Consider the following 11,997-nt stretch of genomic DNA (forward strand, 5'->3'; position numbering starts at 1 on the left):
TAATTCTCGTTCATCTGCTGGCAGCCAGAGTCAGCACTTTGCGATTTATGGTCTAGTTATGGCTCTGGTTTCCTGTGTGCGTGTGTGTGCGTGTGTGTGTGTTGGGCTTTGTTGCATTACACAACTATGACAGTTGGTCACGACACGAAAGGAGTAAATGGTTTGACATCATTTTTATTTTCGCAATTCAAATATAATGTTTGTTCATTAGAGTGTAAGGGCCTCCTATCTGTGGACACCATTGTTAAAACAGTCGCCATGTTGCCGTGGACTCAGGATATCACCTCAGATGTGTTATATTCTGCTGGATCAGTGCAGAGAGCTAAGATTGCAAGAGCTAACAGTGAAAACCAGCAGTTTTTTTAAATGGAAAAAATCCTCTTGAAAGACCCCTTTCCCCTCTGCAGCCTCACGTTCTTTGTATTCGTATAAAACACAAAGAACGCCGTTTTCGAAGGATTGTTATTGCTGGCAGATTCAGCGAAGACTAAAAAATGACCATAATGGATCCGTTTGTTGCTCTTCATTTCTGTTGCAGGAAATTAAGTAAACCCGCATTTGGGGGCGTCAGTATTCACTCATGGTTATCAGACTATTATTTGCTCTTCAATTCAGTGACAATCAAAAAGAAGTCATTGCACGAACAGAAACTTTATTTAAATTTATAATTTTTTCTAATATCTCTTTAATCTGATGATAAGGATAAGGGAACCATTTTTTTCCTTAATAAATAGAGTCCATTCTTTAGTTTGGCCCTTCGGCCTATCTGATAGAATTTAAGGATATTTCCATATAACAGTTTAAAACAAATAGCCATGGGCTAATTTCTCGTTCTTAAAAATAATAAAAATAAAGTTTTTAAAAAGCGCTATCACTTACATTAGTGTTTATTCTTAAAAGATAAATTAGTGTAACATAAAAACAACGCATTGAAAATTAAAAAAAAAACTATCAGAAAGAGGAAAGAGGAGCAGTCGCTGGGTGGGGTTGTGTGTTTGTAAAGAGGAGTAATGGTTTACTGCACAGCTGCAGCACTGGTAGGCTCGGATTTTTTTCGTGAGACACGTTGGTTTGACACTTAGAAAGCTTACAGAGGCTCGCAGAGGAGCAGGTCTCGATGTTTTCATATTAATTGTTTCCATATTAAATTCTCTACGTTCTGCAGTCCAGTTTATTTAAGCATTTGAGAGCTAAATTGTTTAGGTGCAAAAATAAAAACAAGCATCTTAGAAATATGTTGGCTGCAAATCAGCTTTTAGAAAATAAATTAATAAGCTGATCAGCCTAGATTTGCTTGAAATTGTCTTCTGGCTAATACAAAAACATGTGTCGTGTGCAAAAAAACAAACAAAAAAAAACAAAAAAAAAAAACCGAGGTGCAAATCAAGAGCACGTGTGACTCATTATTTAGTTACCAATTATTTTGCTCGTTTTTATCACAAAAATCACGTTTACCTTCTGCACAGTTCAGCTCTTTGTTACTCCAAACAGAGAAGCCTTTATTTAGGTTTTGGAGACAGTTGTCTTCTGAATAATAAAATTAAAGCAAAACTGTAAACTATAAATCTATATGGGGGTGTGGGGGGTCCCATTTCCTAGTTTACGTTTAGGGGCTGGCTGTGCAAGAGTTCAGCCAGGTATCATCTTATAAACACACAAAGTAGAGCTACTAGTCATTACTGCTTAAAAAAAAAAGAGAGAGAGAGGGGGGGGGGGGGGGGGGGGGGGGGGGGATTTATAAATCCCTTGATGAATGATTTTATTTGGAACACAACTCTACCTTAGTGCTTATATTGAATATTTCATCAGTCAGAACTTCATGTTCTGATGTGCAAATTCTACACTACATCATCCCCGTTCCACCAGAGACAACGTCATTCAACCTCATTCAATACTTTTATTTACATTTTACAAAGTCTTTTTGTATCCCTGCGCAATTTTCCCTGTATCCAGATTTATTTTGCAAATACACCATGTTTAATGTAGTGGTGTACTATTTTTATGCTCAGAAGGCACGATGCCAAAATGCTTCTTCAGCTGCTTTTGACATGTTACTTTCGTTGTTAAAGACTCGAATCCTCAATGAAAGTAAATGGGTTACAGTCAAGTGTTAATGGGTGGATATTAAAGTCAGAAAAGGAAAGGACAGGAACATCCAGCTCACAGACAAAGACTGGGATAGTTGAGAAAAATGTTCTGGAGTATCACAAGCTATCGTTCAATGTGTCATACCAAATTATATGAATGCATGTGGATTTTTATTAATAACGTTTAATACTCCCATATAGCCTACTTTGAGCAGTAGCCTCTCAACTACTAACAGAAAACACGTATCACATGGTTTATTGCATTATCTTGTTCAAGTTAATAAATGTAGTAAAAAATAGTATGTAAAGTGAAATGTGCTGTTGACATAATAGATTCATATTTCAAGTGGCAGCTATTAAAAATGCAAAACTATGCATAGTGTTTTGCATGTTGTGATGCATGCCTGCATACATACTATTAAGCCCTGCTTTAGAAAAGCCCTACACTCACGTGTGTTTTCTGGGTGTGACACTCTTTCGTGTGTGACGAATATGTTGGCCTATATGCAGCCTTGACAAAAATACCATGACACGAAGGGTGTGAAAATGGCGCTATCGTGCGCGTGTGACAAGACTGTAGCTAATGATCAGACTGAAATAGAAAACTGACCCCCCTCACCGTCCGTATAGCCTAAGAGGCACACAAAGTCCTCTTCCCTAGAAACTGGGACACTGCAAGGATTCCTCGTTACACTGCATAGCACAGTTACAGTCCAATGTAAGTCATGTCGTTCGTGTTGGACTCACTTTCCTGTTTAATTACAATAACAGCTAGGTTAGTTCAAATGGAGCTGTTCATTTGTTTTCTTGAGGATTCCCATGATGCAGCCTGATTTCTGCTGCTGAATATTTTGTTAGTGTCTCTTACGACATAAGATATTTTTCACGTTTCTCCAAAGAAAGGCTTTATGAGCGTCTTAACAGTGTGCAACTTAATCATATGGTCATAATTACGAAACAAAAGACTGACCATGGTTCCAGCCGTATAATCCTCATTAGGGGGAATGTACTCATAAGTACTCCGATGCACCAAGACAGCAAAATAAAGGCCAAAATAAGCAATCCTGTATCAATCCTTGTAATTGTTCTAATCGGTATTTCTATCATGTGCTTTGAAGTCGCCGTTGTCGAGCTTAGATGCTTCAAACAACTACCCCCATGTCTAACAACACTTTCAAAGTCATAGTTCATGTCCTCTAAAAACAAAGCCGGTGCTGCTTCGTCTCATCCCTCTGCAGACCGTAGTTACACTGATGTCTAATAGTCTCGCATGGCAGTGTTGAAGGGGCTTATGTTCTGTTTCCCAACAATAAATTTATTTCAAATGAAAAATCTGGAGATTAGTAAAATTTGCATATTTGATTGTGGAGAGAAACCTAAAGTGTGTGAGGTTCAGAGGTCCCAGAAAACTTAAATATAGCTAATTTATAGACATAAAAAATGTAGTATTTTGATAATGCTTCTTTCTGCATGTATTAATATTTCCGAAGTAGACTGCCAGACGAAGAACTTAAATAGGCGCCATGCTCTGTGTGTGATTCATTTTTAAATAATTTAAAAGAAGAAAGTAATGCTTTATTTATGTACATTTTATATCAAGGAAAGTACGTTTTGTACTTTCCTTGATATAAAATGTATAAATTGCTTCTTGTTCACGCAGTAAAGCTGGTCTGGTGTGAACTGGAGTTCAGATGAGCATCACCTTTTAAGTGAAATATAACTTCTCAAAGTTCAGTTTAACTGCTTTTGTTCTTGTTCTGTTTTGAGTAAATAATATTGAGATTGCTGCTGGATTCAGTAACTCTTTCTCAACGACTAAATGGTTGTTCCTCTGCAGAAATGTTTGACATACAGCTGACATATGGGGGCGTGGAAGCTGTCGAGAGATTTCAAAATCAGCTTTGCAGCAGCAAGTTCTCCAAAAAATATAAACCAAGGGATTTTTTTTAACTCTGTAACTTTTAACTTCAACAGACACGTTTAGAATTGGACACATAGAGGAGGCCAAGGTAAGGATTATATGTTTTCTCCTTGCTCCTACAGTGGATAAGCTTCCATAACTGACACTTAAAGAACAACATCGCCCTCTAGCGCCCCCAACACGACTCATCTGTTCCAGTAAAAATGACTAAATAGATAAATGAAACAAAATAAAATTAAATTAAAAAGAGTTGGAGCCGCGTTTTTCAGAGTGTCCTTTAATTTTAGTTGACTTGTACAATTATTTAACATCCTAACAAGTTTTGAAAAATTGCGGAACAATAAAAAAATAATATAATTACAGGTCCAATGTACAATGTGAAATTAAAACAAATTTGGCGTTGCTTAAAATTATCATGAGAAAAAGCGCATCAAAGTTAAGTTTTGCTTGTCCCCCACCGGTAGGAAGTGCATTTGATGAATAAACGTGACCATTAAGTTGGAGGGTGATTTCCTCTGAAACAATCCATCGACCAGACACTCTGTGGAAAAGTAGCGACATTCTGTTTGTCAGCAACAGACGCTTACACACAAGAAGAAGAGGTTTTCAAAAGAGGTTTTAATTACTGGCCAGACCTATAAACTAATTTAGGCCAGACGTCTAGCCATTTCTATGGCTTTATTGGACCGCGTTTCTTCCTGCTTTAAAGTAATTGCTGTTGCAAGTTGGACAATAAATTGGAAACCCGATGCAACACCTCTCCCAATCATAAACACTTTATTATATTCAATTCTGTGTTTCTAAGTTACTATATCAAAAAGGAAAAATAAAAAAAAAGTTTAATTCGCTTCTTGTGTAAACAACGCCACAGGAAAAAACATGTAGGAAGCTAAAACTACTTCCATGAAAAATAAACCACGGAGATTGCAGAAACACACCTATTTTTTTTAATATGCTAATCAAACAAAAACAGAAATGCATTGATGCTTAGTATTAAATGAAAATTAAACATTTTCCCAAGCATAGCAGCACCTTTGCACCCAGTTTGGTCTTAAGAAAAAAAAAAAAAATCACATTTTCTGCAAATTGATTAAGTCGAGTCTTACACATCCTGTGTGTGAACTCCGCTGTCTGACATATTCAGCAGCCCAACTTGCTATTAAAATGCTTTACGCCAAATTCAAAGGAAATATAAAAGCCAAAAACACTATCATGCTGCGTAACGATCCCTGTATGGTGATATTTAAAAACATTAAATGGTTTGAAATAGGCTATAACAGATATTTGACAGACATTTTCTGGATCCCACCAAGACAAATTCATTCATATGTGATATGAGGCCAATGACAGTGTACATCTGAAAAAAAAATAAAAATATATAATGGCTATGGCAATGACAGTCCTAGGAAAAGAAATGTAATTGTTCAAATGGCTTCCTTGGTAGAAACACTAAAATGTGTGAAATAGCAGCGAACCTATAGCTGCTCCTTGTTGCTCCTCTCCCTGTTCATTTTCTTCATTTTCATTCTTCTGTTCTGGAACCAGATCTTGACTTGTCTCTCAGTTAAACTGAGTATGCGGGCGACCTCATAGCGCCGATCTCTTGTCAAATACATATTATAGAGGAACTCCTTCTCCAACTCTAAAGTCTGATATTTTGTGTAGGGACACCGCTTCTTTCTTGTCGAGCGCGCGTGGATCCAGTTTGCTGCAGGATTGTCTGAAAAGAAAAAGACACAAAAGGATAAGAATTTATCAGATATCCAATAATATAAACTTCACTGACATTAGTGAATGATTTCAAATAGCTGTGAAGACACTGGTATGAGTTGAGTTAATCTATAGTGTTAATAAGTCTAAATTATTGGTTGTTTTGATAGACGATGTCCAAAGTTTTACAAGAATGTTACCTGATGCGCTGATAAGTTTCAGCTAACAAAAGAAAATAAACCAATCCTGGACCAATGGCGGGGTAGAATTTTATCTAAATAGCGAAATGCGGAAAAAATGAGAGCGAATTAGAATCCACAACAACCTTTTGCAGGGCGGTTTCCGTTCGCAACCTCGGTATAGTTCGGGACAATTTTATAGGTTAGTAAAACCACTAGTTTTACACACCCAGCTCATACAGTTCTCAGGGTTGTAAATCAGGACAAGCTATTTCGTTTACTTACTTGGGTCAAGTTGTTGTTTCTCGTCTTTGGAGTCGCTCTGACTCGAAATCTCGCTTCCACTGTGCTCCTTAGTCGCTTTCTCTGGACACTCCGATCTTCCGCACGAGAATTCGCTGGCGATCGGTCGAGTTTCTGCCTCCAATGTGTCGCATTCTGTAGCTTTCGCTGGCAGGACCTCTGGCTTTGTCCCGTACGGCCGGCTGTTGGAGTGGAACCCGGCAAAAGAAACGTGGTTTGAGATGGGCTCCATCCAGGAGCGGACGCCGACATATCTGCCGTCCGAAGCGGGCAAATGGGACTGGTGGTGGTGGTGATGGTGGACATAAGGATGATAAATCCCTTGATGATGAACTGGGGACCAGGACGATGAGAAAACGGCGGACTTTGGTGCAAAATTACACGAGGAGAAGTCGGCTGTATCCCCAGCACCTGACGGCCTCGGGGTCATCGTGTGTGGAGCCTGAATAAAGCGAGCTCCGTAAACATCCTCTGGCTCCTGACCCAAAACAGCGTCCACATAACAGTTACTAAGCGTGCCACTGGAAGACATTTTTTTGATCTCTTACTACTCATATAATACGGGTTGAACTGTTACGGGAAGCTTCCCTCTATGAACAATCATAGTATTTTTGCTGGCCTGCACCTACAGGGATTGGTTACATGGATCACGTGGTCATATTTACCAATACAGCCAGTGAATCAATCCTGCCCTAGCGCTCTCATTTTTCGTCAGGTTTAATTCAGCTTTTCATTTTAGAAATAATAAGAAGTCCCATCTGACGTTAGGGCAAGAGGGAAACCATTTCTAGGATAAAAAAAAGCATTTCCTCTCTTTTGTGTGAATGCAGAATAGCCTAGCAGTTCAGAAAAATAAGGAATACAACTTCCCTACACACAGCCCAATGCACCAACACGGGTTCCATGTATCTCAATGCTTGAGAAAACTCTTATAATATCGTTCTGATACCCTCAATGCTAGTAAAAGGGTTTATGGACTTACAGAGTCCTCGTAAAAGAGATGTAATAACATGTTGTAAAGTAGCAGACGCCATTTCCGTTCACAATGCGGTGTATGCATTGTTAATATTTGGCAAGGAAATATATATTATGAGTTGGTTTAATTTTCTAAGTTGAGTCGGAAACGGTAGTTGTGGAGTTATTGTATTCATTCAAAGGAGAGCAATAATGTATCAATAAATATTTTATGAGGTGCGTGTGATTATACATGCCGACAATAAAAAAAATAGGAGTGGATGTCCATCTGTGAGTTGGTATCTGAGAGGTGTCATTTAAAAGCAATAGCCTACTTTGGACTGTGTTCTTAATTTTAATTTGAACAGAATTCCCTTTTAGGGGAGGTGTTGACATGAAGCAGGACATGTTGAGTCCAAGTAAACGTTACATGGCTGGAAAGTTGCAGACTGGATCAGCAGTTGGCAACATGTTGTTTTTTTTTCTCTCACAATTCCTGCTTTTGGTTTATTTTTAAATGTTTTCTGACTACATGTAGAGTTTTTTCCTGAAGAAATGAGAAGGGCTGGTGTCGCGCGGAAGGAAGGAGCCGTTGCCCCCCTGTGAATTTGTGCTTGAACACCCCCCTCCCCTCTTCTCCCATTTTACAGTCTTTAGACAGTATTAGTTAACTTATAAACAGGCCTTAGCAACAACACAATAAAAGATGTGTTTAAACGTATAACCACGGCATATGCCTCCCTTTGCAGCACTCATCTCCTTTACAGAAAAAGAAAATGATTAAATAAGAGGCTGGTGTTTTTGTCCTCTTACTTAGACTACTCGGTCAAGTTTTCTTCTCTAACCTCCCACTGAAACAGGCCCATGCACTCATTGATTTCAAAGTGGGTCTGCGTGGACGGGTTCTATCCATCAGAATGTCTTGTCCTTTTCAAATTTTGTGGTCAGTTGCAAAATAACAAATATGCAGATATCAAGGAGACATTTTCAATCAATTTTTTGAGTATCTCAAGTATCTTTAAAAGATTAACGAGGATTAACAATTTGAGTTAACGATGCGCTTAAACTTCCAACTCACACAATATTTTTGGCTCACATTCAAATGAAGCTGGGAACTTTACGCAAAACCCAATTTTAAAACTATTATGGTGGCTCTTGGAGCTGTGTTGATTTTTTTATGCAGTGAATTGCAACAAGCTCTGACTTAGAATGACCTAAATAATTTTCTTTCCCCCCCCCCACCCCCTTTTCGTAACTACCTTAAATAAAACTGCGCCTGCTTCAACATATAACCGTAACTACTAACTACAATCAGTTCTAATCAGAGAATAAACATAAGTATTTGACAACATATTTATTCCAAGGTATACATGCCACAAACATGCAATAAATCCACAGCTTAACATTGTTTTTCATCATTTAGAGGCTCACAGAAATATCTTACTATTGAGCATGGCTTACACAAACTGTAAAACAAATGTTGCACGAAACACGGTAAATGTGCTCTCGTGGATTGCAATAGAATAATCCTTATTCACAGCTCGTCATGTCCACACATTGAGATGTATTTTGCAAAAGAGAAGAAATGTTTTGCCAATAATTTAAGACCAAAAATTGTTACCCTGTGATAAAGTTAAACAAATGCACAAAGCCACAAAGCATAATAGGCATAGTCACAGTTTGGTTGAAAAAGAACGTCCAATACCACTAAAGCATATAAAATAAAATAAAATAAAATAAAATAAAATAAAGACTTCTAACCACAGACACATGTAAGCTCACGAAAAGGTGAGATTTGAGGTCAGTTCTCGGATGCGGTTTTCTCTGTTCATTTTCTTCAGTTTCATCCTGCGGTTCTGAAACCAAATCTTGACCTGCCTGTCGGTCAGGTTGACGGTCCTGCTGATCTCTAGGCGGCGCTCCCGGGTCAGGTACATGTTGAACAGAAACTCCTTCTCCAACTCCAAGGTCTGGTGCTTTGTGTAGGGGCACCTTTTCTTTCTCCCACTTTTCGCTGTTAGCCAGTTGTTCGTTAATGTGTCACTCTTGAAGTCTGCAAAGATTCAAAGCAAAGACACTGTTATAGCGACTGAGTTCACTCTCGAGCTCAGAATCTCATCAGGTGTGTTTGAATTTCACCTCTGGGAAATAAAACATAATGTGAATGCATTACCTGAATAAATAAAATGCAGGGGAGGTTATTGCGGCACTAATAAAACAAAAATTAAACGGAATCTCAGACAATGAAACACCACACAAGGATTTCATTTTTAAAGCTTGAAATTTTGAGAACAATCTCTCAAAATTAAAGGAGCTTCAAATTACTTAATGTGCAAAACTTAATTAAAGTGTTTAAATAATTTTGTTTTAAATCAGTTTATAAGACTGATTTTGCAGTATTGCAAGACCTTGTTTAGTGAACAACACATGCACCAATCGAAGTGACTATAGTTTATAACAAATAAAGCAAAGTAATGGCAAAGCTGTCCAGAAAAGATTATGAAAACAATCAGTGTATTTTTTAGAAGTACAAATCCAATAGATGGGGTTTCTTGCTGCATGGTAAAAACCATTCTGTTGCCCATTACTGCAACTTGAGAAAGACTATCATTAAACATTACGACTTTAGGGGTTGTTTGTGTTTTATACTTGGTTTTATGATGCTGCAGCCTTCTCAGTACAGCGCCACAAGATAAAAGCTTTTCATTGTAGTCAACCCACCTTTCCCTTCCTTCTGCTGCAGCTCAGGGCTGGATGCAGGGGCTTCCACTGGACAGCTTTTTTCCTCCGAGTTGGACTTTGGATCCGGGCTTTCTGCGGGGACCGGTGTTCTTGTGGTTTCGTGGTTCTGTGGAAACTCCTGAATTTTCTTTTTCGCCTCTGCAAAATTAGAAGAGGATGATGGCAGCGGTTTGTCAGAGACCCGGTTGAGCTGCATGAGTGTCGGGTTGGGACTCGGCGGTTCATGGCAGTAGTTTTCCGGATGCTTCCCGTTCGCATAAGTTTGGCTTAGTCTGAAATAGCCTGGAACCGGGATCTCGGGACCATCGACAGGGCAAGTTTCAGCGATAACATTAGAATATGCAGGGACCTCTGGCGAGCTGACTTTTTGTACTCTTTTATCGGAGTACATGCAGCAGTTACTCTCCTCCTTTATGCTCTGTGAAAATGTACAGTTTGACATCTGACTGGGCGGCTCTAGTCTGCAGGTTCTACTCGGATCAGTCCAGTTATCTATGTGAGGTATGTACGAGTGGACACTCATGCCCGTATTTTGGTGGTTGACCTCCCCAGCTCTTTTGCCAAAAGACGGCAGAAGTCCACAGGTTTGCATTCCGTAGGTTCCCATTTCTGAGCCAGACTGCATGTACATGTTGCTGTTGGAGTAAAAGCTGTCCGTCCTGCAGGCACCAATTAAAGAGTCCACTAAAAATGGGTTTGCCGCAGGAGAGCTACTGGGAAAGGACATTTTTGGGGTTAAGTTCTTAAGAGGAGAGAGATGTCCTTTGTAAGCTGACATATCTAGGAAAAACAATCTGTAAGTCAGGATGCCTCCCGACCACATGACAAACCCACCAATGAGATTTGAAAATGGCCTTGAGACGCAGCCTCCTCTCTCTGCACGCGCTCACACTGCGGATGCAGATGTGGTCAACAGCGACACCTACAACACGGACTTGAAATTGGTTTAGCAGGACTTGTAAGAGGCTATGGAACAAAACAGAAACGAACAGGTTTCAACTACAATTGAAATCACGCTAAAAACAATTCGCCCTCATTTTGATCGTATTTGTTTTATCAAGTTACTGTATGTGATTAGTTTTTGATGCAACAACCCAAAGTAGGTTTTTATAAATATGTCTGTGAGGGAAACAGCCTGAGGAACAACATGTGTGTAAGGCTGTGTTTATCTGCTGTGCAGTCTACATGGCGCATAGGCGACAACTGCAGAGTATTAAGAAAAATGTAAGCTGCTCCACCTAATTACGCGTTATTTTTATTCGCCTTCACATGACCCGAAGCCATTCAATGAAAGAGCCTGTATTAAACGCACTTGTAATGTGAGACCAGCATTTTTAAGATGAATTAAAAGGTAAAACAATAAAGATGGAAAAATGCAAATATACAGTTTGTTCTATTTATTTTTCATAGGCGCAATTGCTTTAATTTGCCACCTATTCATGGGATATCTAAGTTGAATGATTATAATTCAGCAGCACGAGAACATTGAAAATACGGCAAGAATTTCCATTTTTTCCCAGATTTTAAGGTAAGTAATGAAGAAGGTCAAAATGGCTCCATCCAGTCAGAAAGCAGGGCTCTTCGCATAGAAGTTGCAGCTTTACCTTCTTAAAGCTAATTGCCAATTTACCCGCCTAGAAATCATATTTTGTTTGGCTGTTTTGTTCTGCATACCTATATCATGAAATTAAATTAACCTAACGAGCATTTTCTTTCTTTGTTAACTTGCTGCAGCTAGCGGTTGGCACAAAGCGAAGCTCTCCATTGTCTCCGTTTACAAGGAAGGCAAATTTGTGCACTATGTAGAATCCTTCAAGATATCCATAATAAAAATCACATATTAGGCCACACAGCTGTCACTCACTAAGCGATGTAATAAAGCACAATAATTGTGCAGAAACTGGGAAAATGTGTAATAAAGATTATGCATTTTATAATAATGCGACAAAGCTTAAAATAATTTCACAACAAGCTCTGGTAGAATTTGGAAACAACATGGTCATTTTTTTTCTTTTAATTAGCTTTTGGTTGTAAATGAATGCGTTCAGCATCACAAATGCCAACATAGCAAGATGCCATAATACCCTAACCCCAAATGATC

The 11,997-nt window shown here is 38.8% G+C and overlaps 2 protein-coding genes across 2 annotated transcripts; both read right to left on the bottom strand.

Annotated features, from left to right (window-relative positions):
• Window positions 1–5,365: 5,365 nt before the first annotated feature.
• On the bottom strand, window positions 5,366–6,763 carry hoxd9a (homeobox D9a). The gene is made up of 2 exons (XM_042002006.1): window positions 6,183–6,763; window positions 5,366–5,728 (listed from the first exon to the last, which is right to left on the bottom strand). Exons 1-2 carry the CDS (start codon window positions 6,730–6,732, stop codon window positions 5,484–5,486), a joined length of 795 nt encoding a protein of 264 aa, XP_041857940.1. The 5' UTR covers window positions 6,733–6,763; the 3' UTR covers window positions 5,366–5,483.
• Window positions 6,764–8,932: 2,169 nt separating this feature from the next.
• hoxd10a (homeobox D10a) lies at window positions 8,933–10,623 on the bottom strand. The gene is made up of 2 exons (XM_042002096.1): window positions 9,876–10,623; window positions 8,933–9,207 (listed from the first exon to the last, which is right to left on the bottom strand). Exons 1-2 carry the CDS (start codon window positions 10,621–10,623, stop codon window positions 8,933–8,935), a joined length of 1,023 nt encoding a protein of 340 aa, XP_041858030.1.
• Window positions 10,624–11,997: the final 1,374 nt, after the last annotated feature.

The sequence above is a fragment of the Melanotaenia boesemani genome, chromosome 12 (genome assembly GCF_017639745.1).
Source record: "Melanotaenia boesemani isolate fMelBoe1 chromosome 12, fMelBoe1.pri, whole genome shotgun sequence".
NCBI classification, from domain to species: Eukaryota; Metazoa; Chordata; class Actinopteri; order Atheriniformes; family Melanotaeniidae; genus Melanotaenia; species Melanotaenia boesemani.

Coding starts and splice junctions, on each gene's coding strand:
- hoxd9a (XM_042002006.1), bottom strand. CDS start 6,732: ATGTCTTCCAGTGGCACGCTTAGTAACTGTTATGTGGACGCTGTTTTG. Junction 5,729..6,182: donor GAAACAACAACTTGACCCAA/GTAAGTAAACGA, acceptor TTTTCTTTTCAG/ACAATCCTGCAGCAAACTGG.
- hoxd10a (XM_042002096.1), bottom strand. CDS start 10,623: ATGTCCTTTCCCAGTAGCTCTCCTGCGGCAAACCCATTTTTAGTGGAC. Junction 9,208..9,875: donor GCAGCAGAAGGAAGGGAAAG/GTGGGTTGACTA, acceptor GAATCTTTGCAG/ACTTCAAGAGTGACACATTA.